Source organism: Erpetoichthys calabaricus, chromosome 1 (assembly GCF_900747795.2).
Source record: "Erpetoichthys calabaricus chromosome 1, fErpCal1.3, whole genome shotgun sequence".
Classification (NCBI taxonomy): Eukaryota; Metazoa; Chordata; class Cladistia; order Polypteriformes; family Polypteridae; genus Erpetoichthys; species Erpetoichthys calabaricus.
In genome coordinates this window covers 343,372,265-343,398,428 of record NC_041394.2, presented here as the reverse complement: position 1 = coordinate 343,398,428, position 26,164 = coordinate 343,372,265, and the positions used below count along the sequence as shown (strand labels likewise).

At 41.4% G+C, this 26,164-nt stretch overlaps 3 protein-coding genes across 4 annotated transcripts in view; all 3 read right to left on the bottom strand.

The window, feature by feature from the left end:
* The window catches only part of LOC114664931 (gastrula zinc finger protein XlCGF57.1-like), a 607,208-nt gene that overhangs the window by 25,895 nt on the left and 555,149 nt on the right, over window positions 1–26,164 (bottom strand). The gene's annotated exons all lie outside the window — the stretch shown is intronic.
* Window positions 1–26,164, bottom strand: part of LOC114642418 (zinc finger protein OZF-like) — a 227,469-nt gene that overhangs the window by 89,096 nt on the left and 112,209 nt on the right. The window lies entirely within an intron of this gene.
* LOC114642412 (gastrula zinc finger protein XlCGF8.2DB-like) overlaps window positions 21,021–26,164 on the bottom strand; it is an 18,559-nt gene continuing 13,415 nt past the window's right edge. The window contains exon 2 of the mRNA XM_028791320.2: window positions 21,021–22,663. Coding sequence (XP_028647153.2) covers window positions 21,696–22,663 — 968 coding nt within the window. The 3' untranslated portion in view covers window positions 21,021–21,695. The remainder of the gene's footprint in view (window positions 22,664–26,164) is intronic.

Sequence of the window (26,164 nt, the reverse complement as noted above, 5' to 3'; positions counted from 1 at the left end):
GTGCTGCTGACCACAATGTCAGACCTGCAGTTCCCGAGACGCACATACTGAGGTCTGCCTGTAAGATAGTCCACGATCCATGCCATCAGGTATGAATCTACTCCCATCTCTGTCAGCTTGTCCCTAAGGAGCAGAGGTTGGATGGTGTTGAAGGCACTAGAGAAGTCTAGAAACATAATTCTTACTGCACCACTGCCTCTGTCCAAGTGAGAGAGGGATCGATGTAGCATGTAGATGATGGCATCCTCCGCTCCCACCTTCTCCTGGTATGTGAACTGCAGAGAGTCGAGGGCATGGTGGACCTGTGGCCTCAGGTGGTGAAGCAGCAGCCGCTCCATGGTCTTCATCACATGTTGACGTCACAGCGACAGGCCGGAAGTCATTCAGCTCACCAGGACATAATACCTTTGGGACTGGGGTCAGTTTGGGATCAGTTTGGCCCATTCCTCTGTAAACGTCTGTCCACATGTTGTGAGGAGTTTGGATCGTTGTTTCGTAGTTTCAGATCTGTAACTGGTTCGTTGGCGGTGTGTTTCAGTGATAAGTTCATACAAAACACGTTTTGTGAATTGTTGCATGATGATTGCCATTTTTGGAGTGTTCATCGGTGGTTTACATCATAAGCATTTCGGAGTTGCATCATGCCTGATACAACTATGAAGAAAGAAAAGTTTTTCAGAGCTGTGTGCTTCTCCTTTGATTCTCGTAAGTCTAATCATTATCCTCTGACGGCTTCTGGTAGGAGCTGAAAGCTCAGAAATAAAAACTACTTTATGATACATGATTAATTTTCTCCCATTTTGGATCTCCAGCTACAAATATGCAAACTGTATCACAGACATTCGCTTATATATATCCATATATCCATTTTGGAATAAGGCTGTAACATAACAAAATGTGTAAAAAGTGATGCGCTGTGAATACTTTCTGGATGCACTGTATACATATATATACATACATATATATATACATATATATATATATATATATATATACATATATATATATATATATATATATACATATATATACATATATATATATATATACATATATATATATATATATATATATATATATATATATATATATATATACATATATATATATACATACATATATATATATATATACATATATATATATATATATATATATATATATATATAAAGGAGAGTTGGGATCCGTGTGGCTGTGTTTGTGGAGGGACGGAGAGTTAAGGCGGGTGTTGGAGTCACGTGATCATCTCCCCTCCCATTCACTTCATTTCGCTCCGAGCTGAACTCCGCAGCTGACGCGGTTAGTCCTTTCTCCTTTACTGTTTAGTAGATGCGGTACTTACTGAATAGTATTTTTTTCCTTTAGTGTTTCTTAGTGTTTAGTAAATGCGGTGTGCCGGTGTTCCCGGCGGTGTTGTGGTTTAGTGTTACTTTCTACTTCGTTTTTGTACTTTAGTGTTTAATAATAAATAATAATTCATTACATTTATATAGCACGTTTCTCAGTACTCAAAGCACTAAAATAGTGAGTGATACTTAGCTGATAGCAGTGTAGAAACAGCACAACACACACAGCAGGCTATAGTGCGAAGCGAACGAAGCGACCGCTTCGGGCCAACTGCGCCCAAGGTTTTTTTTTTCCTGTGATGCAAGGCTGCTGCGGAGGGCCCAGTGGAGCAACAGACTCCTTCACTCCAACCTCTTTTACTAATTTTTTTATATATATAATTCATGGGCAGCATATTCCATCTCCTAATTACGGACCCCCTAGCTGCAGGGGTCGGGCCCCTTACGGGACCCTCGGTATCAGTTTGCTTCAGGCCCGAAATTGTCTAGGACCGGCTCTGCAGCACAACAGAGCCAGTAGGACAGGCGGGTGTGGTAGCGTAGGTGAGCGGCGATAGCAAGCAGCAGAAAGCACAGCAGGAGGAGGAAGCAGGATTTGGATGTTCCCATACACAGCCATAAACAGTAACGCTTGGTAATTTCAGGCGTAATGGCCCCAGAGCCATAAGCCATAAACCAGGTTAGTATGAACATCAGATCAGTTCCCGGGTACTGTAAGATGAAACGGGATCAGATCAGCATAGCGAATATAATCACGGAGACAGATCATCCCGAGGTGCTAGATCGCCAGGTACAAAGAAATGTTTGTAGGTCTCGCCCCGTGATCCATAGACTCGGCTGTTCCCAGTAAAGTGGAGTCCATAAAATCTGTAAATATTAAGCCAAATCAATGCAATTCGAGTCAGCTGTATACACAAACTATACGTACAATAAAGTAAATAAAACAAGCGTAAGAAAGTGCAGAATTAAGCCGTATTTTGCGAAAAGTGTTGTTAACAGGGAGGAGCGGCGACAACAAGTGTGCGCCAGCGTTCCCTCACCTGCTACAATAAAGAAGTTTAGTAGACTTTTATTTTATCTCATTTAGTGTTCTTCCCGGCGGTGTTGCCGTTTTTTAGTGTTAGTGTCTACTTAGTGTTTGTGTTTAGTGTTATGGAAGGAGTGATCTTATCACTGTCAGATTTTGCAATGAATGAGTTGGTAAATAATGATTATTTATCAACAGATCACATGAGCAAATTCAACAAAATTTTAGCTGCGCATACAATTTTCCAACCTCAAGAGGTTTTGCTAATGTGGACTCCTGACATACCTATAATGCCCATTCCACAAAATGCAAAACATATTCAAATATTACCTTCTGCAGCTACTGAACCAGTGACTCACTGGGTGTGTACCTATTATGATGGTGCTGTAATTCATGTCTAAGACAGTTTAAACGCTGATAAAAAATTCAACCTCACCGAAGAGCAGCTTCGTTTCCTTACAAACCTCCCATAGTTATGAAGACACACAGCAACAATTAAATCATACAGATTCTGGTGTATTCTCAAGTGCATTTGCTGTGTGTATTTCTTTAGGTATTGACCCAAGTGATCAAGTTTTTACTATTTCTTCAATGCAAAATCACTTACAAATAATTTTTGTTACTCGACAATTGCTTCCATTCCCTGTCGAAAGTAGCCAACGGGCGACACCAGTTACAAGTATTCAGTGGGTTCAAAGACCTGTACGAGGTACGGCCACTGACACAGTCACTCATAAAAGGGGAGATGACTCGGTGCAGGAAATGAGTATTGAAACTACCTTGGAAGACATGCAATCAACGAGGCGATTAAACGGATCTCAAGAGACATCTTCTAGGTTGGAAAAAAAAGCACTTGGCTGCCAAAACCATATATATATATATATATATATATATATATATATATATATATATATATATATATATATATATATATATAATATATATATACACATCTATATAAATAAAAATGTAAATGTTCGTTTGTTCAAAACCTTAAATCTCCGAAAGTTCTTCACCGATTGCTTTGAAATTTTGACACAACGTTGCATTCTAATACGCGCGTGTTTTTATATACATATCATATAGATGTCACACCTGTGACATCAAAAAACATGCTTTTTTGAAAACAGAGCGCCATCTGTTGGATGTAAAAGCAACACACGCTATACTAAATATTTTACGATTCTATTTCAATGTTTCGATCAAATACATTTGTAAGTACGTGAATAAAGGCAGCGACATGGCAGTTTTTGGTGTGCAACCAGAAAGAAGTGATAGGAATGCGGTCATACATATCGATGAAATCGCACAGTATTAGGCTGGAAGATACATAAGCAGCAATGAAGCTGTATGGCGAATTCTTTCATTTCCCATACATGGACGAAGTCCAGATATTGTTCACTTAGCAGTACATCTAGAAAATGGACAACGCGTTTATTTCACAGCTGCAAATGTGCAACAAATAGCCCTGAATCCACCGGCTACAACGTTAACTGCTTTCTTTGAACAACGCAAACGAGGAGAGCGAGTCAACGGACAACGTGGCATATTCAAAGAAACTACGATAGGCAGACTGTCCACCGTGCATCCCAATCAAGATGAATGCTTCTTTGTTCACATGCTGTTGGTAAATGTGCCCGGTCCAATGTCTTTCCAGCAATTGAGAATTGTTAACCTCAGTGCAAGACACATGACAGCCCGCATGGAGTTTGCTAAAAAACACCTGAAGGACTCTGAGATGATGAGAAATAAGATTCTCTGGTCTGATGAGACCAAGATAGAACTTTTTGGCCTTAATTCTAAGCGGTATGTGTGGAGACAACCAGGCACTGCTCATCACTTGACCAATACAGTCCCCACAGTGAAGCATGGCAGTGGCAGCATCATGCTGTGGGGGTGTTTTTCAGCTGCAGGGACAGGACGACTGGTTGCAATCGAGGGAAAGATGAATGCGGCCAAGTACAGGGATATCCTGGACAAAAACCTTCTCCAGAGTGCTAAGGACCTCAGACTGGGCCGAAGGTTTACTTTCGAACAAGACAATGACCCTAAGCACACAGCTAAAATAACGAAGGAGTGGCTTCACAACAACTCTCTGACTGTTCTTGAATGGCCCAGCCAGAGCCCTGACTTAAACCCAATTGAGCATCTCTGGAGAGACCTAAATATGGCTGTCCACCAACGTTTACCATCCAACCAGACAGAACTGGAGAGGATCTGCAAGGAGGAATGGCAGAGGATCCCCAAATCCAGGTGTGAAAAACTTGTTGCATCTTTCCCAAGAAGACTCATGGCTGTATTAGCTCAAAAGGGTGCTTCTACTAAATACTGAGCAAAGGGTCTGAATACTTAGGACCATGTGATATTTCAGTTTTTCTTTTTTAATAAATCTGCAACAATTTCAAAAATTCTTTTTTTTTGTCTGTCAATATGGGGTGCTGTGTTTACATTAATGAGGGAAAAAATTAATTTAAATGATTTTAGCAAATGGCTGCAATATGTATATATATATATATATATATATATATATATATATATATATATATATATAGATGTACACACACACACACACGCACACATTCAGTATTCATACACATATACATCTATACTAATAAAAGGCAAAACCCTCACTGACTCACTCATCACTAACTCTCCAACTTCCTGTGTAGGTAGAAGGCTGAAATTTGGCAGGCTCATTCCTTACAGCTTACTTACAAAAGTTAAGCAGGTTGCATTTCGAAATTCTACACGTAACGGTCATAACGGTCGACAACATCCGCCATGTTAAACTTTCTTATTTATGGCCCCATCTTCACGAAATTTGGTAGGCGGCTTCCCTGCGCTAACCAAAACCGATGTATGTACGTATTTCGGTGGTATGACACCACTGTCGGCCGCCATATTGAACTTTCCAACGGTCTTTGTTAATTAATGGGCCCATCTTCAAGAAATTTGGTACGCGGGTTCTCAACGCTAACTGAATCCTACTTACGTACATATATACGTCCATAGCCTGCAGCTCAGCCCACACTCTGAATTCTCCAGGCACTCCTGAGCATAATCTAATTTTGAAGTTTGGGGCACCAATAATGTTACTGAGAAACTTACAGCCACCAAAACTTTGTAATGGCAACGAGACTTCAGGTCACATGCCTGCAAAAGAACCTAATTGAGGCAACTATTTTTACTGGCGGTGGCTCAGGGGAGAGAGTTTTTATTCCTCGCATCCCTGTTATACCCTCTGATCTCCCATTTCAATTCAAACGCCTCCAATTTCCAGTAAGGCTCTGCTTCTCAATGACAATTAATAAGTCTCAGGGACAGACCCTACAAAAGGTTGGCATTGATTTGAGGCAAGATTGCTTTTCACATGGCCAACTATACGTTGCATGCTCAAGAGTAAGCTCAGTGCACAGCTTGGTCATATTACAACCGGAGGGGCGAACTGAAAACGTGGTATACAAAGAGATCCTTAAAAAATAATTATTGGTACATTTTCCCTCAGTTTATTATTTGAAATTTTAAAGCAGTACTTGGCCGCTGCTAAGCGTGGGTATTTTGCTAGTATATATATATATATACATATATATATATATATATATATATATATATATATATATATTTATATTGTGACAGATTGTGGGTGCTCTCGCTCCCTTGAACCCTTTTTCGAGACGCCAGGCACCAGGTAAAATCCAAAGATGAATATTTATTATTATAACTAACGTGCACAAAGCACCTACACTCCACAATACTGATATAATTAATAAACAATAATCCAATGAATAAACAATCCTCCACACTCCCAGACGCATTGCCACCCTTCCACCCAGCTCAGCTCGACGTCTGGGATTTCCCATAGTCCTTTTATAGTCCTTGACCTGGAAGTGTTTCGCCCTCTCTGTCCAAGTGACTAGGAACACTTCCAGGTCATATAAAAACTCCACTTCTTCACCCTGGAAGCACGTTGTTCCTTTCAGTCATGTGTTCATAACGCACTTCCGTGTTATAGGGCACATAGCATTCTGTGAGCCTCCCTCCAGTGGCTCCTAGTGGTCCCCATGGTATCCAGCAAGGCTGTTTATAAAAACTACAATGTCCATATGGCCCTGCTGGAACTTGGGGCACTTCCATGTTGTTGGGAGAGCTCCATCTAGCAGCTTGGAGGTGTGGACCAGAATATTTGGCCGGCCATCCCTCACAATATATATATATATATATATATATATATATATACAGTGTATATATATATATATATATATATATATATATATATATATATATACACAGTATATATATATATAATGTGTGTGTAGCTGCGTTTTCCCAAAATTTTTAAAATTCAGCAGCTCTAACTCAAAAATGGGATTCAACAAAAGCCTGACACACAGAAATGATTCCACAGACAAAATATCTTCGTTTTTAAGTGTTTAGTTAAGTTTCAAAGTAAAACAGTTCACACAAAAAAGAAAATTAAAATAGCAAAGAAAAAAAGAAAAAAATTATAATAAGAAAAATTTAGTTCTAAGCTTAATCTTGTTACTATTTACTTAACGTTTCTAAACCATTTCAAAACGGTCAGAAAACTGTATGCTTATCCCATTTCTAAGTTAAAAATGGATCTTTCTAGTCCCTGTTTACTGGGACCTGCTCTAAACACAACAAGAGCTTATTAACACATTGTTTCTCAGTTATAGCAAGAAGATTCTATATCTTACTAACTTATGGGGGAAAAGACTATACCATTGTCTATGACTATAGAAGAAATTATATTCTATTCAAATAAAGCAAACATAAATATGAGTTTAACTCAAAACTTTAACTTTCTAAGATTGGCTCTTACATTTCCGGCCCCTAATTGGCTATGCAGGAGCGGAGACAATTACTATACTTTACTTCAATATGAACCAGTTTACTAAACAGTATTTTAACTACTGTTTTCAAATTACAAACATTAACACTGCAAACAAACATTTTAAAAATTTCATGTTTCAATCATTGGCTGTTTCTTGAAGCAGGCACAGTTTATTCACGGGTCTGTCCAGTGTGCTGGTTTTGGTTTGCACACAAACTTTACTGACTGCACCTTTGGTATCTGGCATTGTCTTGATGACTCGACCCATTACCCAGGAATTGCGAGGTGTAGCTTTATCTACAATTAAAACCACATCCCCTGGTTCAAAATTTCTTCTTGGTGCAAGCCATTTTTGACGTTCTTGAAGTATTGGCAAATATTCTTTAGTCCATCTTTTCCAAAACAGATCAGCCATGTATTGAATTTGTTTCCAGCGTCTTCTTGGGTATGGTTCATTCTCTGAAACGAGTTCATGTGGTATTTCAGGTTTTGTCTTCAGTAACAACAAGTGATTGGGTGTGAGTGGTTCCAAATCATTTGGGTCATCTGATGTCTTTGTAAGGGGTCTGTTATTGAGTATTGATTCCACTCTACACATCATTGTAGGAAGGTTTTCATCATCGAGTGTTTGTTGGTTTAGTGTTGAATTTAAGATCTTTCTTATGCTCCTGATTTGTCTTTCCCACACTCCACCTTGATGAGAAGCTGATGGTGGATTGAAAATCCATTTGATTTGTTCTTGCATCATAGCGTCTCTGATTTTTTTGTATTCCAATTTTTTAATAGCTTCTCGTAGCTCTCTTTCTGCTCCAACAAAATTTGTTCCATTGTCTGAGTGCATGATTTTAACTTGTCCTCTTTTACTCGTAAATCGTAGTATGGCTTGGATACAAGAATCAGTGTCTAAGCTATGTGCGATCTCTATATGCACAGCTCTGGTTGTTAAACATGTGAAGATTACTCCGTACCTCTTGACAAGGCTTCTTCCTCTTTTGACTAGGAAGGGGCCAAAATAATCGACTCCAACATTTGTAAACAGTGGTTGGTTTGGTGCTAGGCGATCTTCTAGCAAATCTGCCATTTTTTGCTCACCTACTTTCGCATTGTAACTTCTGCACATTGTGCACTTTGAAATTATTTTTCTGATAGCTGAATTCGATTGAGGTATCCAGTATTTTTGGCGTAGCTGTGCGAGCACATAATTGCGCCCACAATGTCCAATTTGTTTATGAATGTGTTGCAGTATGAGAGAAGCAACTTGTGAATGCTTGTGTAGAACTGCAGGATGTTTAGCTTCTTCTGGCATTGCAGCTTTGCAGAGTCTTCCTCCAACTCTTAGTATTCCATCTTGTATGATCGAGTCAAGTTTATAGATTTGACTGTTCTTTTTAACACAAGTCTTTTTCTTTAAAGCCTTTAATTCTTCTGGAAATTCTTGTTGTTGACTGAGGCGGATAAGCTCTGTTTCGGCTTTAACTAAATCTTCTAGAGAAATTGGACTTGTTTTTAAAGTCAGTTTATACTTTTTCATGTGCTTTGCAATGAGTGATTTCTGTTCTTCTGGATTACTTTTAGTCTGACTAACTTCTAATTGGAATGTTTTTCTTTCATTTCTTAAGTTCAGCATTAAGTCTTTAAACTTGAGGAACCAAGCCACTGCTTTCTTCAAGCGATGCCAATCTGAAAAATAGGTGATTAGTTTGTTGATGGGCTCGGTTGCTTCCTCTATTTTTGTCATGTTGACTGCACAAGTTTTAACTTCTGGATCATCTTCAATGAGTGAATCGTTCAGTTGATCTGGTCTTTTTGGTCACTCCCATTCAGGCTTCAATAAGAAACTTGGACCTTGTGACCATGTGGTGCTTTTGAGAAAGTTTTCTATGCTTAGCCCTCTGGATGCTTGATCAGCTGTATTAAGGGAAGATGTGACGTACCTCCACTGTGAAGGTTGTGAATGATCTCTGATCACGGAGAATCTGTTGGCAACAAAGATCTTGAATCGAGAGCTTTCATTTGAAATGTATTTTAGCACCGTGGTGCTGTCAGTCCAAAATGTAGATTCTTCTAAGGGCATTTGAAGTTCACTTTTAAGCATTTTGTCCATTTTAATTGCTACAACGGCTGCTGTCAGTTTCAATCTTGGAATCGTGACCTGTTTCAATGGTGCAACTCTTGATTTGCCCATCAGGAATGAACAATGCTTTTTGCCCTCTTCGTTGGTTAAGACAAGGTAAGTGACAGTGCCATATCCATCTTCACTAGCATCTGGTGCATTTGTGCTGTCTTTATGATTCCAAACCTTGTAGATTTGAAGCATCTGTTCACTTTATAGTCTATAAGTAACTGCAGATCATCCATCCACTTTTTCCATTTCTGAATGTGTTTGACTTCTACTTCTTCATCCCACCCAAATTTCTCTTTGCATAAGTCTCTTAGAATAAGCTTAGCTGGCAATAAGGCAGGTGCTAAAAAACCAAGTGGATCATAAACTGAGCTAACAACAGACAGAATATCACACCTTGGGCTGGTTTTGTAACTTAATCTGAAATTTGAAACTGTCCGTTTCTGTGCACCACTGGACACCCAGGGCACGCTCTGTGGGAAGGAGACTATGGCTCAAGTCTAAGTCCTTTTGTTCATGAGCTCTGTCTTCTTCTGGTATAGACAATAAAACTTCTCTGTCGTTACTCACCCACTTAGTCAAATGAAATCCCCCTTTGAGGCATAGAGCTTGGAGGTCCTTTGCCAGCTTTATTGCTTGTTCTTCTGTTGTCACTGACCTTAAACAGTCATCCACGTAGACGTTATTGAGAACGGTGTTAACTGCTTCCTCAGGAAATGTATCTCTGGCATCTTCGGCTGTTCTACGCAAAGCATAAGAAGCACAACTGGGTGAAGAAGTAGCACCAAAAAGATGTACTGTCATTTTGAATTCTTCAAGGTCTTTACTTAGATTACCTTCAGGCCACCATAAAAAATGTAAAAGATCAGTGTCTTTATCTGGTACTTTAACTTGGTAGAACATTGACTTAATGTCTGCCAGTAATGCTACTGGCTCCTTTCTGAATCTTGTAAAGACGCCAATGAGTGTGTTAGTTAGGTCGGGGCCTTTTAATAATTGCTCATTAAGTGAGATTCCCTGGTAGGTGGCAGTGCAATCAAAGACCACTCAAATTTTATTTTTCTTTGGATGATACACACTGTGATGTGGAATGTACCACACTCTGCCTTTATTGCAATTTAAGCTTCTTTGGAAACCTTGACAGCGTAACCATCTATATATATAATTCACTAAGCCAGGAGACAAGTAGCCACCCATGGAAAGCACGACAGAAGGGGCGTGGATTCACTAAACCGCCGACAAGTAAGACGCCAATGGCGCACGCAGGAAGGAGCCATGCCCACCAACTCTTAGACCATTGGATACAATGAAAAAATCACAGAGCCACGCCCACCAACTCAGACACGACGCCTCGGAAAACATGCCATCATTTCTGTTTGTCTGTGCCACAGTCCACTTGCAGCTCTGAGCCACGTTGACTTTTCAATAGTCAACCTCAGTGGAACCTTGGTTCACACAGAGGCAGCGCCAGAGAGACAGAGGCACACATATACAGCGCGAGAGAGAGAGCCGCGCACACACAGGCAGCGCCAGAGAGAGACAGAGGCACACATATGCAGCGCGAGAGAGAGAGCCGCGCACACACAGGCAGCGCCAGAGAGAGACAGATGCACACATATGCAGCGCGAGAGAGAGACAGAGGCACACACACAGAAGCAACGCCAGAGAGAGACAGAGACACACACAGGCAGCACGCGAGAGAGAGCCACGCACACACACACAGAGGCAACGCCAGAGAGAGACAGAGGCACACACAGGCAGCGCGAGAGAGAGAGCCGCGCACACACACACAGAGGCAACGCCAGAGAGAGACAGAGGCACACACAGGCAGCGCGCGAAAGAGCTGCGCAATCCTTTAAAACTGAAGTTAAAACACAATGAAGGAAGCAGTCTTTAAAAACCAATAAGCCCTGTGCCTCTTTTTCATTAGCGTCTCACCTGCTTCAGGCCCTGCAACAGTCGAGACGCTGTCTCTGCAGCTGACCTTCTCTGTGCCTGACTCCACTACTGTCAGTCGCCTGATTAAAAATGGCCTTTTGAAGGGGAGCTATGGACCCGCTATACCACAAGAATACATTGCCTTCGAGCCTGCTCTCGCTCACTCTAACGTACCGGCTTTCTCTCTCTCTCCTCACTCGCTCACACACTGCACAGGGGAGAAATGCCCACAGCACGAGTCTACCCGGAAACCGTTTCAGCCACACTTCCACGCCCCTCGCTACACTGTGAGTGCGATGATTATTTATTTAAAAATGGGCTTTTGAAGGGGAGCTGTGGACCCGCTATACCACAGGAACACCTGTGACATTGCCTTCACATTGTTTTCCTTTTATTTATAATCCTGTTGAGCAGATCAGACACCCAGGCAAACAACACTGAATAATCAATAGCTGCAACCACTTTGCCCGCCCCAACTCCTCACCTGAGTCAGTTTTGTCTGTGTTCAGCAGTGTTTCCCAAACTCGGTCCTGGTGAACCCCTGTGGATGCAGGGTTTTGTTCCAACCAGATTCCTGATCATTAATGCCGGTGAAACTCATCCGGGATAAGTCGGTTTTTCAAATGCAGACGTGTAGCACATTAGTCTAGCAGACTAGCTGGATGTAAAAATGTCATTGACGAAACTGTTCCTCTCAAACTTCGCAACATGGCTGTTGGCTTTGTTTGCCAACATTGGGATAATGTCGGCGACGTGGTCACAAACTGCAACAACTCACCACAAAAGGACGCCCTGTCTCTCGAGGCATTCACACTGCCGGAAGACAACCATGGGATACGCAGAAAACAGCCATGTCAGTCAACGCAGATCAGACACCCAGGCAAACAACAGTGAATAATCAATAGCTGCAACTACTTTTCCTGCCCCCACTCCTCACCTGAGTCGGTTTCGTCTCAGTTCAGCAGTGTTTGCCAAACTCGGTCCTGGTGAACCCCTGTGGCCGCAGGGTTTTGTTCCAACCAGATTCCTAATCATTAATGCCAGTGAAACTCATCCGGGATAAGTCAGTTTTTCAAACGCAGCCGTGTAGCAGATTAGTCTAGCAAGATGTAATAATCCGAGATGAATGCGCGCCCCCGCGCTGAGTGAAAAGCCAATATATATTGAGTCTACAAAACATGATCAGCAAGTCTTTGATAGGCTGCAACAAAATGATGAAAGAACGGCCGCATTTTTTTCACACAAGCTGGGTGGGTGGGTCTTAGTTAATTAGTTCAAGATTTAATATACACAAGCGGTAACACTGTAAAAGCGGCCCAAACCAGAAAAGACGGCTGGCAAAAAGTGGCTGACAAATTAAACACGTGTGCATTGTACTTACTGAAAGCAGCGTTACGGATTTTGCAAATGTTCATTTTTTTCCCTCTGCTTAAAAAACATTAAAAAAGCAGCGTGATTATGCGGCGTATACTACGCCGCGAGTTGGTATGCAGCGTGTAAAACAGTTTATCGCGGATAATTTGCCTTTTACTTTAAGATGAAGAGAATTTCCTGTTAGACTTGCCTTTGCAATGACAATTAATAAGGCACAGGGCCAAACTTTCAAAAACATGGCTAGCAGCTCTGCACTGATTATGTCCCTGCCCTTTGTACGCCCCCCGTCGGTACTACCATGGTCGGATGACTTGGTGGATTATATATAGAAAAGCAGCCAAAACCGCAAACAACAATGAAAAGTCTATGTGACTCACACGTGCATATGGACTGTGCAAAGAGGAAAATGACTCAGGTGACGAGTTGGGGGTGGGCACATGAAATGTTACTTTTCTTGGTGATTTATTACATTTCCGATTTTTCAAATGTTAATTTTCACCCTGTGCTTAAAAATCATTAAAAAAGCGGCCTGATTATGCGGCGTATGGTACGCCGCGAGTTGGCTAGTTGTCTATAATGTCTTTCATGAAGGCTTTATAGTCTCCGTGGAAACCTGAATTTTTGCTCAGTTTTCTTTTGAGTCCAATAGCACGCTGTTCAACAATACAGCGATTGTTTGGCATTTTCAGTGTTTCATCCTTCAAAGGCAAATTTAAACAATAGTGGCCACCTACTAGTGTCGCTGATTCTGAGGCTATACGCATGAACTCAATTATAGCAAGAAGGTTCTTTCTCTTAATAACTTATAGGGGGAAAAGACTATACCATTATCTATGACTAATTATATTATATATCTATATAATAAAAGCCCAGCGCGGTGTCCGTGTCCGGGTTCCTTTTGGCTGTATAGCCGCCCCGTAGAAAAGCCCCAGTCCTTCCCCTCTCAGAATTCCTGCTTACCCCCCTCCGTTCTTTCCCCTTTGCTTTTATTTTTCCTGCTCCCGAAAATCTTTTCAAAAGAAAAGTAAAGAAATAGACAGAGCGTCACATTAACGTCTTCTCCCCTCTGCCCCTACAGCGTCCACCGCGCTTCTCGCGTTTTTATTTATACAAACACATTACATATAAAAACTTTTTACATAAAAAAATTAATCAAATTTTCCAAACAGAACTATTTACAATACACATAGACTTTATACAAAAAAAATCCTAATTATATATTCTCAACAAGTGAAAATTAAAGAAAATATAAATATATACAGTACTGTATATATAGCATACCTTTTCAAAACAAAAGTAAAGAAAATAGACAGAGCGTCACATTGACGTCTTCTCCCCTCTGCCTATTAAATAATAAATGAAATCGATTATAAATTATTGACACAAAGTAAATGAAATAAAAAAATCATTAAAGAAACAGAAACCACAACCTACCCTTACAGCGTCCACTGCGCTTCTGGCGTTAGAGCCAAAAACGTGGTGTATGCAGGTTATGAGGTGTGACGCTAATTAACGCCCGTACTACAACAGATTATATTGTTGATATACTATTAACTATTTACAGGGATCAACTCTTTTGGGGAAGTTCATAACAAAAAAAAATAAAATTATAAATAACATTTACACTTTGCTACATGAGTATTTCGAGCCCCGCGTCTGAGTCGGATGGGTGTTTCAAGCCGCGATTTTCTATTTTCTCCCTTCCAGCCGACTATGCCTTTCCGTCTTCAGCTACCCATGTGCACTTGTACGGAGGAGACCTTATCGAACAATGCCGAAACGAAAGGCAACTGAACCTGCTCCTGCGAGAGAGGACACATCACAGCGTGATCACGAAGCAAACAGGCAAAGGCGTGCCAGTCGCTCGCAAGAAACGGACACTCAGCATTCACACAGATTAGCTCAACGACGCGTCTCTGCCGCACAACGAAAGGCAACTAAAACCCCTACAGAGAGAGAAGACAGATTACGCCGTGATCGCGAAAGAAAGAGGCAAAAGCGTGCCAATGAGACACCAGACGAGAGGTCCTTACGATTGCAAAACAACCGTAATATACAGAAACGTACGGTCTCCCAAGAAACTCCGAGTGAACGCTCTCACCGTTCTCGCTCGCAACAAACTGACACTCACCACTCACAGACATTACCGCAACGACGCGTCTCCACTCCTCTTCCTTACAACCATTTACACAATATATACGATTCTGATTAGTCTGCGTCCCACACTTCATGAATCATGGGTTTTGTTTTGAAATTTTGTTTCCCATGCAAAAATCAAATGCGGTGCGATGAAGGACCCAGTTCACGACTGCCAGGCGCGTTTAAACAGGGAGTCCTTCAACTGTGGTCATCCAACGCGCAGCGTAGCGCGCGCCAAGTCGCTAGTATATTATATATTCTATTCAAATAAAGCAAACATTAATATGAGTTTAACGCAAAACTTTAACTTTCTAAGATTGGCTCTTACAACATCAATGATTTATCTGTTGTGTTGCAGTTCAGAAGATTACTTATTTACCCCCCCAGCGCAGACTTTGATAAGGTGTATTCACAATGAAAGGATGTTGCTGACAAAGTCAGGTGCTTTTTTGAAAGTTTGGCTCCAGATGTGCTTATCCAGCTGCTCCTTCTTGTCAGTACTTGAGCGATCTTTATGTTCACCTCTGGATGAATTCGCGAAGTTTCTTTACAACTTTTTTGTCTCATTAACGCAGAAATCCTGAGGTTTTCCTAAAATTACAGAAGACACTGTTGATGGCGCTGATTCTGTTTTAAAGACAGTTGCGATTAGTTATGCAGAACACGCTTTTACTCACATTGCTTTTTGGAAATCAATAATACAAATCAGCTACAGATCTGGGAATCACTGAATAGTAAAAACGTTTAATGAGAGTGTCTTGCACATATACTGGTGTAATGACCACGTCGGCTTTAGTGAAGCGTTTCTTAGCCTCTCTGATATGATCGACATGGGGTAGAGTAGATTCTGGATTGTTATAATACGTGCTACCTTACGCAAAATATGCTCATTAATTTGTTACAGATTCTAGGTGGACACGATTCTGCACCAATGAAAAAGGTTCCCCATGTAAATCGTTCATAATGTCTTCAAAATGTATTTGTTAACTTACAGACAAGTACTACTTAACTGTTTTATACAAAGTCCTTATTTTAACATACACAAACTCTAATTAGGATTTGAACTCGGGTTAGCTCACCTTATTGCTGTAGCAGAGACAACTGCTTTTACGCTTTGAGCCAAAGCACTTTAGCAGATTAGAGAGTGACCAAATCGACTGCTGACTGCGCGGATATCAATGACGTCATTACGCTAGCGTGCCTCAAAATCACGTGACGGGCGCATTTGAAACATCCAGTGCTTCCGAAAGCTCGACACAGTGTCGAACCTCAGTATCGAGCGGCCCATCACCTTCTCCCGCACTTGCAGTCTTAATTTATCGCTGTTTTAATTTCGTTGTGTCGGGGTGCTGTGTCATTAAAACCTTACAATGTAGTTTTTAAAAAGGGTGACAGAAAGAACATTTTCTCCTTACTTACTTTTTCCGTTGTGGCTCCAAGGCTCTGGAATTCACTGCCGATCCACATTAGACAGGCCTCCTCACTGCCCATTTTTAAGTCTGCTCTTAAGACTTACCTCTTTGGTTTGGCGTTTGATCCTGTGTGAGCAGTTGATTTTACTCTGTATTAACTCTGTTTACTTGTGTTTACTATGTTTTAATTAGTTTCATTTATTGTATTTTATTTTACTTATTTATTATTTTGTTTTTGTTTAAAATTTATTTTAGCCTATGTTCAGCACTTTGGTCAGCGGCTGTTGTATGTAAAGTACTTTATAAATAAAGTTGACTTGACTTGAAGTACGCAAGATGAAGCCCATGTCCGCCCTCGCCGTTTCTGTTTGTCCTGAGGGTTTCGCCCTAACCCTGAAGTTTAAATTTATTTATTTTAATTTTACTGGTAACTTTTTCCAAATACAATTGTTGCATTTCTTTTTTTTTCTTCTTAATATAAGCCCAGCCAGGTGAAGTGACTTGCTCAGGGCCACCCGTGTCAGGATCAGCATTTGAACCCAAAGCCTCAGGTTTTGAAGCTAAAAGCCTTAACCACTACACCACATTGCCTGCTTAGATGTCCAGGAGAAGTGATGTCAACCTCGGCGTCTTAAACCTGACCTAAGGAAATGGACAGAAGCATCATCGGCTTGTGGGGGTCACCTCTGAGGGGCTGTTCATTATGGATGATCTTTCCTGACCGTGTGGCACTTTGGAATTTATGCCGGGAAACCCAGCCATTACTGTATAAGAAACTCTTAAACGAGAACATCTTTTTTGCTACTTGTGACCCCTTTTGACATTTTGTGATTGTGTAGGCTGCTCCAGAATGGTGTCTCCAGATGGACAGATGGAGACGTTAAGTTTCTGCAGTTTAGAATTTCTGATGGTCTTGTCCTTCCCTGCTGCTCCTCTTTGACCGGCAGGACATCGTGGTGTCAGGCTGACTATCTTGTAATGGTCAGGCCTTGTGCTTTTGGACCAACCAGAGCTTGGCATGACTTCTGTTCTTGAACCTTCTGCCATCTTCACCAGTGTTCTTTTCACCAAGTGAAACTAAAGCCAAACTTGTTCAAATTATAATTTAGTGGACCGGAACTGAAATAAAAGTTAAATAAACTGTATGAAGAGTAGAAGTAGAGAATAAGGAGAATGAGACAGGTGTTGTCAGGCTGATGTTCACCACACTTGTCTTTGTGTATAACACACATGTAATAGTATGATGTGATATGTGTGTTAAGAAGGTCCAACACAGACATGAATTTCACTATATAACAGATCACTGTGAGCACACGGTGGATGCATAAGTGAAGATTTTACTCCAGTAAGGTCCAAGCTGGGGACATCACAAAGCAAGACGGCTGTAGGACTTCATTGTTCTTGGCCCTGGTGCATTGTGGATACTCCATCCATCATCCAGCCCACTATATCCTAACACAGGGTTCTGCTGGAGCCAATCCCAGTCAGCACAGGGCGCAATGCAGGAAACAAACCCTGGGCAGGGTGCCAGTCTGTTATACCTGCATTTTTATCACTCTTTAATTTAATATTGTTTCTTTGTCCATATGCTGCTGCTGGAGTATGTGAATTTCCCCTTGGGATTATAAAGTATCTATCTATCTAGCCCACTGCAGGGCACACACACCAAGAACAAACTAAGGGACAATTTAGGATCGCCAATGCACCTAACCTGCATGTCTTTGGACTGTGGGAGGAAACCCACGCAGACACGAGGAGAACATGCAAACTCTACGCAGGGAGGCCACATGAAGTAAACCCAGATCTCCTTACTGTGAGGCAGCAGCGCTACCACTGCGCCACCATGCTGCCCATTGTGGATACTTTCCATTTAGAAAGCCGTATGCCATGAGCACTTTGGAGTTGAGGTGGGCTACGTTTCTCACAAATTGATGAAGAGTGTGTTTAAATTAGGAGTTCTGGGCTGGTAGGTGAGTGAGATGTGACTACTTATGAGTGGCACCAGATTTTTTCTACACCTGCTCTGGAGCTTTAAAGGTCCATCTGAGAAGACTCAGGATGAGCTGGAAATCAAGGTTTAGACTGGATGGGAGCTCAGCTGGTGGAGAAGGAGATGGGGCTGTGTGTGGGTAAGTGGGTCAGCAGCCCCATGGCTAACTAGAGCTACTGCTGTGGAGTAGAGTTAAGTGTTTGGGATTCTACCTCCTTGGGGTCTCTGTCTCCCCTTTTTCATATTTAACCTTTATTTGTAAGCAAAACATCCTCTTTTTTGCTGCTTGTGTCCCCTTTTGATATTATGTGGGTGTGCAAACTTCTCCACTGTGTGGTCTCTGGGTGGGATGGATGGCATAAGAGACACTGAGCTCTTCTCTAGCTCTGAATTTAATGGGATGTAGTGCTGTGAGGCCAAACTGCCCGTAATGTTCAGGCCTTACGCCCTTTAATCAGTTCTGGCTCAGCCTGACTTAAGTTCTTGAACCTTCTACCATCTCAGTGTTCCACCAATGTTTTTTTGCAAGCTATAATGAAAACTAAAAAGTAGTTCACCAGAAGTAAAATAAAAGTGAAAAGATTTCCAAAGAGTAGAACAAAAGAATAGTGAGGATGAAGATCGTGTTGTCATTCGGATGTTCACCACACGGTGTGGAGTCGCCAAGTTAATTAATTAAAACCTGATGGCCGCAGTGTTAGCTTAGACAAGAACATCAGTGTGTGTGTCTGAGCCAATCACCGTCTGCTCTTACACTGAACCCCCTCACATCCCCTGTTACCTTGTCATCTGGACAAATGTGGCAGTGCCAATCTAAACGTTAAGCTAATGATGTGCCCGCCTACTGCCCGTGCCCACCATGAGCTGCCTGAATTGAACCTGCAGTTGCTCAGTTTAGAATCGCAGGGCACTCTTGTGGTAAATGAGATGGACATCAACTCGTCACATTTACTGTGCCACGCGTACTCAAGTGAGGAGCTGTAAAGAACAATTGTGGCTCTCAGGGTAACTTTTGGCTTCTTTTAAATTTTTCTTGTAAACATAAAAATGTCTCCCAGTTGTCACCCTCATTCCTGTTTTGTTTGAATTTATTTTTTAAACTTCCTCAAGTATCTTTTACTGTGAACCTTCACACTTTCATTTAATGTTATTCTGTCACCATTACAGATAAATTGTCCAATTTCCAATTAAGGTTTTGATGTTCTCTCTATTAGTGTTGAGGTGCAGACTGAGCTTCCACAGCACAACGGTAGTTCAGTATGGGAGGCTCATCAGGTGACGTTTGAGGTGGTGACACAACTAAAGCAATGGTGCTGGCAGAGTCAGCAGTCCATCTGGTCCTTGCACTTAATGGACAGGCTGTGCGGCAGCTTTGTGAGATCTCATCTCACTTGTGGACTGAGGAAGAAGAGCTGATGAAGATACTGCAGTGGTGATGTGACGGAGCTCAGGTTTGAAAGAATGACCTGCCTGCCTCAAACACACTCTTGAAGAGATGAAAGGACTGACATTATGTTACAGAACGGTGACTCCATTAAAATGGAGCAGTCTGAGATAACTGGGGTCCAGTAGTCAAAGAAAGGAAAGCTAGAAATGACACTTCTCACGTCACACAGAGCAGAGGATGACATCACATCCCTAAGGTAAGAAGCTGGGAGACATGCTGAGCTCCTGTGTGACAGCGGGAACCTCAGGCCTCTGATGTCACCACTTATGAAGAGGGGCGGTGAACTTCACAAGGATGATCACTTGGAGTGGCTGCCCCTACGGCCTGAAGGACAGAGTCTTACTGCAGAAAGGTGAGTGGGCTGCTGTGCTCCTCTGTAATCCAGAGGATGGCACATCATCAACATCTTCATGGTCTCCAATAAGACCAGAACCAGATGTGAAACACATAACAGTGTGTCATGTCCAGACACCCCCTGCATGAAGCAGAAGACCACAAACAGGCTGTGGTACCAGGGCCTGATGTGAACAAGAGTGTCTTGTGCCCAGAGATACCCCTACATGAAGAGGAGGGCAGCAAACCACAGAGTGTGGTACCTGAGGAACGTCAGATTGAATCACAGGAACATAAGACATTTACCAAATGAGAACAGATAATTAAATCCATCAAGGTCACTTCTTTAGCTAATAGCTAAGATAATAAAAAGCTACTGTCTGTCTGTCTGCGAGTGTGTGGTCCCTCTGAGCAATCTGATTGGTCAGTTTGGCTTTGATGGTTCACTGCTATGGGAGATGGACCTGATACTTTAGGGGTGCAAAGTTCAATTCCTGACTGATCCTTTTTTGAAGGTTTTTTTAATATATTTTTTACAAAAAATGTTGGGCTGCTAAAAACTAATAGGGTGCAAGCTGAGTTGCCTTTAAAGAGGGGAAGCATTTGCAAGAATAGAAATGTTGTCACAGTGAGTAGGGGCGGACGCAGCGGAAAACCTTTTTTTGTTTTTTTGTCTATTATGTTGTTCAGTTATATTTCTTTTTGTCTGACTGCTGCAAGCAGGATGAGTTCCTTCAAGTATGCAGCCCCTCAAGGTCACTCCAGACTTGAAGTATCAGGTATCTCTCTGTGTAATGTAATACAGCATTTTCCATATATGGCCTTATTTATATTAGATGAACACGTCATCAGCTGTATGCTAAACATGCCTCGGTATATTCATTCACTCCCGTTGTGAGGGGCCGCTAGACGTTACTGGGCTGATCGAACCCCAGCTGGACTAACTCTTCAGACAGAAAGAAAGAGCAGCGGCCACACCAGAGAGTAGTGTGAACACCAATATGGACTCTGGATAAAAGATAATAGAAATACTGAAATCAAATCAAATAGCCTTTTATTGTCAATTCACTAAATGTGCAGAACATACAGGAGAATCAAAATACTGTTTCTCTCTCAACTTCGTAGTACAATAAAATATAAAAAAAGCATAGAAGTATAAGAGAACATTAGAACTTGTAAAGTAGACCTGTGTACAATGTGCAATAATCATTAGTGCAAAAGCCACTTACAGTAAATTAATAAGCAGGGTTGCCTAAATGAGTCTGCAAAATTTGTCAAATGCATTCTGTGTAACCAACTAGCAGAGCAATTCCAATTTTGTTTCCACACCTGACCGAATTATTTCTGATTTTTCTTCTTTTTGTTATTTACAGTCTCTTTGGACTTTACCTTTTTAGCATGAATTTTCATGTGTCCCTGAAGAGGAGTTTTCTCTATGAATGTTTTTCCACACTTAGAGCAACGGCATGGCTTTTCTCCTGTGTGAGTTCTTACGTGTCGCTGAAGACTGCAGGGTTGTATGAATCGCTTGCCACATTCAGAGCAACAATATGGCCTTAATCCAGAATGAATTCTGTTGTGTGAAGGCTGCTGTAATCGGTTAATAGCTTGTCACAATCAAGAAATGAGTATGGCCTCTATCAAATGTGTGTTCTTATATGTATATGAAGACTGCCTCTTTGTGAGAATTTCTTGCCACATACAGAACAGGCTTAAGGATGGTCTTTATTGTGGACTTCTGCATGACGCATAAGACCGCTTGTGTTGGAAAATCTTTTGCCACATTCAGGACAGCAATAGGGCTTCTCACCAGTGTGAACTCTTAAATGCCTCAGATGATTACTGCTATCTGAAAATTGTTTGCCACATTCAGAACAGGAAAATGGCTGTTCTCCTGTGTGCAATCTCATGTGTTGCTGAAGATGGCCTGTTTGTGAGAACCGTTTGCCACATTCAGAACAGGAAAATGGCTGTTCTCCTGTATGCACTCTCATGTGTTGCTTAAGATGGCTTGCTTGTGAGAACCGTTTGCCACATTCAGAACACGAAAATGGCTGTTCTCCTGTGTGCAGTCTCATGTGTGTCTGAAGATTGCTTGATACTGAGAACCGTTTGCCACATTCAGAACAACAATATGGTTTCTCTCCAGTGTGAATTCTTTTGTGTCTGCGAAGACTGCTCCTGTTATAGAAATGTTTACCACAAGCTGGACAACAACATGAACCCTGTCCTCTGTAACCAATCATGTGTGTCTGAAGCTGGCTCACTTGTGAGAATCGTTTGCCACGTTTAGACAAATATGGTTTCTCTACAATGAGAGTTGTGGTATGGCCTGTATTATCTTCTCTGTGTTTCTTAGGCATATGACTATCTGAGAATTGTTTCCCACCTTCAGGACAGTGATACGGTTTCTTACTGCCATGAATCCCTCCATTATCTTTAGAATTCAATTTATATTTAAATGTTCCCACACACTGTTGGCGGATTGGATTTATATTGTACACTCCTTGAGATTTGATGGCATCGATCCTTGTTAGCTTCACAATGGGCTGAAATCTAGGGTGCTGAGAGGCCATCATCAAGTTCTTTGTTGCAGATGCCAGTTTCTTCCTATTCTTATCAGGTTGTTTAATTTGTGGACGACCCTGAAGAGAGGACAAGTTGTCATTCTCTTGAAAATCTACAGAAATAAAAATAAGAGTTAAAGTTTTAAATAACCAATATTTAAAATAAAATAAACACTGAATATTCTCTTGTAGTGCTAACAGTATATGTCTTTTGCAACCCACTTTACAAAAGCATGCTAATGGAGTTAACACTTCAACAATCCCAACATTTGCAGAATGAATTACCAAACGCATGAAGCCATATTAGGATGCAGTTACCATGGACCAGGAACAAGCCATGAGCAACTATCATTAATGGCTTGGTGATGGCTTGAAAAAGAAAGAGCAACTGGGGCAGCAAGTGTGGCCAACATGACCTGCAGACCTTTTAGAGAAGACCCCATATAGAAATGTCAAGGATGATAAAGCCAGTACATCTACTTGCATAGTGACATTGACATTGCCAAGGACTCATTACATCAGTTATGGTCCCTATGACCACTCCACCTTGTTTGGATAACTGTGCTAATTGAGGAGCTAATTTATTGGAGTAAGTGTGAACTCCCGCCCTGGGCGATCAAAATTATTAGACAGTAAGCCACATAGTATATTTACATACTTCTTTCGGCTGCTCCCGTTAGGGGTTGCCACAGGGGATCATCTTCTTCCATATATTTCTGTCCTCTGCATCTTGTTCTGTTACACCCATCACCTGCATGTCCGCTCTCACCACATCCATAAACCTTCTCTTAGGCCTTCCTCTTTTCCTCTTCCATGGCAGCTCTATCCTTAGCATCCTTCTCCCCATATACTGAGCATCTCTCCTCTGCACATGTCCAAACCAACGCAATCTCAACTCTCTGACTATGTCTCCCAACCATCCAACTTGATCTGACCCTCTAATGTCCTCATTTCTAATCCTGTCCATCCTCGTCACACCCAGTGCAAATCTTAACATCTTTAACTCTGCCACCTCCAGCTCTGTCTCTTGCTTTCTGGTCAGTGCCACCGTCTCCAACCCATATAACACAGCTGGTCTCACTACCGTCCTGTAGACCTTACCTTTCGCTCTTGCTGATACCCATCTGTCACAAATTACTCCTGACACTCTTCTCCACCCATTCCACCCTGCCTGCACTCTTTTTCACCTCTCATCCACAATCCCCATTACTCTGTACTGTTGATCCAAAGTATTTAAACTCATCCACCATTGCCAACTCTACTCCATTCATCCTCACCATTCCACTGACCTCCCTGTCATTTATACACATGTATTCTGTCTTGTTCCTCTTGACCTTCATTCCTCTCCTCTCTAGAGCATATCTCCACCTCTCCAGGGTCTCTTCAACCTGTTCCCTACTAATCGCTGCAGATCACAATGTCATCAGAAAACATCATAGTCCACAGGGACTCCTGTCTAATCTCATCTGTCAACCTGTCACCATTGCAAATAAGAAAGGCTCAGAGCTGATCCTTGATGTAATCCCACCTCCACATTGAATGCACCCATCACTCCTACCACAGACCTCAGAAAGCAGGAGACAGAGCTGGAGGTGGCAGAGTTAAAGATGCTAAGATTTGCATTGGGTGTGACGAGGATGGACAGGATTAGAAATGAGTACATTAGAAGGTCAGCTCAAGTTGGACGCAAAGTCAGAGAGGTGAGATTGCGTTGGTTTGGACATGTGCAGAGGAGAGATGCGGAGTATATTGGGAGAAGGATACTAAGGATAGAGCTGCCAGGGAAGAGGAAAAGAGGAAGACCTAAGAGAAGGTTTATGGATGTGGTGAGAGAGGACATGCAGGCGATGGGTGTAACAGAACAAGATACAGAGGACAGAAAGATACGGAAGAAGATGGTCCGCTGTGGCGACCCCTAACGGGAGCAGCTGAAAGAAGAAGTGGTGCACAAAATCCCATGGTTCATCAGAGACATTAGATCTTTAGTGAAGTTATAACTATTAGTTTTACAGTTATTTGATTAATAAAGAAAGGCTCAGGCATGTATTTTTCTTTTCTATAAATCGCGTAGAAATAAGAACAAGAATAATAAGAATAAGGTCAGGAACAAGAAGTAGAAATAGATTTATACAGACACTGGGAGGCCAGAAATATTAAAGTACCCTTTACTCCTTTTACTTTGCCCTGTCAAAATTCTTTGGAAGTTTTTCTTGAAAAGAGAGACTGATTAAGCCTCATGAAATGAGCACTGCCAATACAAGAACTCTGCCCAATATTTTTTTGATTTTCAGATTTATTGCAGAAGGACCTGCCATTATATATCAGACATCAAATGCTAGGACTTAAAAATATTTGCTTTACGTCCAGTCCTACTCTGAAGACCACAATCTAGCACAGTTACTAATTGTTCCATATTTTAAAACTGCTACATTAAATAATTCCCCACGTCACAGACACACCAAGCTATAGAGTATGTAGTTGTAGGAAGGCGGAGAATTTCTTCCATTTGAAATCAACTATCCCATCCTCTTGTTATTACAAAGAAGGATGGCACCTCTTGCACACATTTAAATTCAAGAGTCAACAAGTTGTTCTCTATGTTGCTATACAAACCAGACAGGTTCCCCGGTTAATGTCAGAGATTCAAGCCTCTCTGACTTAAAATTATTGATGTTAAATTTCTGCCTTCCTGTTTTTCATCCATAACCTAACCTTTTTTAAAATCACATTTCTGCTATCTTAACATAGTCTTTTGTCATAAATTGGGTATTTCATCTTGCTAAAAACAAAAAAGGCCATTTTGCTGCAGGTTATCAATAGAACAGAGTTTGAAGTGGGGTATGTTTATTTGTTTAAAACACTATATACTTGCCCCTTTTCTATAACAAAAACGAGGTAGGGTTGTCCCTTTGATTTTCAGCAAAAAAGAAGCATTTGAAGAACTATTCAGAATATTTTCTTATGCATTATGATATCGGAAGACCTCTCACATTTAATGACTCATTTGTACTGATTGCTGATTGGAGGCAGGCATATACAGTACAGTGCAATTTTATGGGCTCAAGAAAGGTTGGAGGTCTTCAGAAGAAGACACACCCAACTGGGTGTAGTTTTACACTGTGAAGAAGAATATTTCACTGTATCTCTGTTTTCCCAGCATGTCGACATTAGCTAACTTCATTATTGGCTTTTGCAGATTAAGCCAGTGAACTGCGTTGCCAGTGAATTTGGAATTTCGCCATCAACACTGTCAACTTTCTTGAAAGACGGAGCAAAAAAAAAGAAAAATCTCGGGTTGCCAATGTATGTGAACTGCTGCATTTGAAGGCGTCGACAAAGCCGTTTTTATGTGGTTCAGTGATGCTCGTTCAAGAAACATTCCTATTAATGCAGCAATCATTCAAGAAATTTGTGAGGTTTGTAAACTCTCTTGAGTCCTCCCCCAACTAGACAGCATGCGGAAGAGCGTCCCAAAGTCCAAACTCTGTGTCTATGGAAGACTGTTTATCTGTTGCCAGGGCAACAGTCAGCTCAAAGCTGTGCTGCGTGTCTCCGCCAAAGCAAACAGAAAATATATCAATGGGTGATATGCAAGGAACATTGCAAATGCAGGT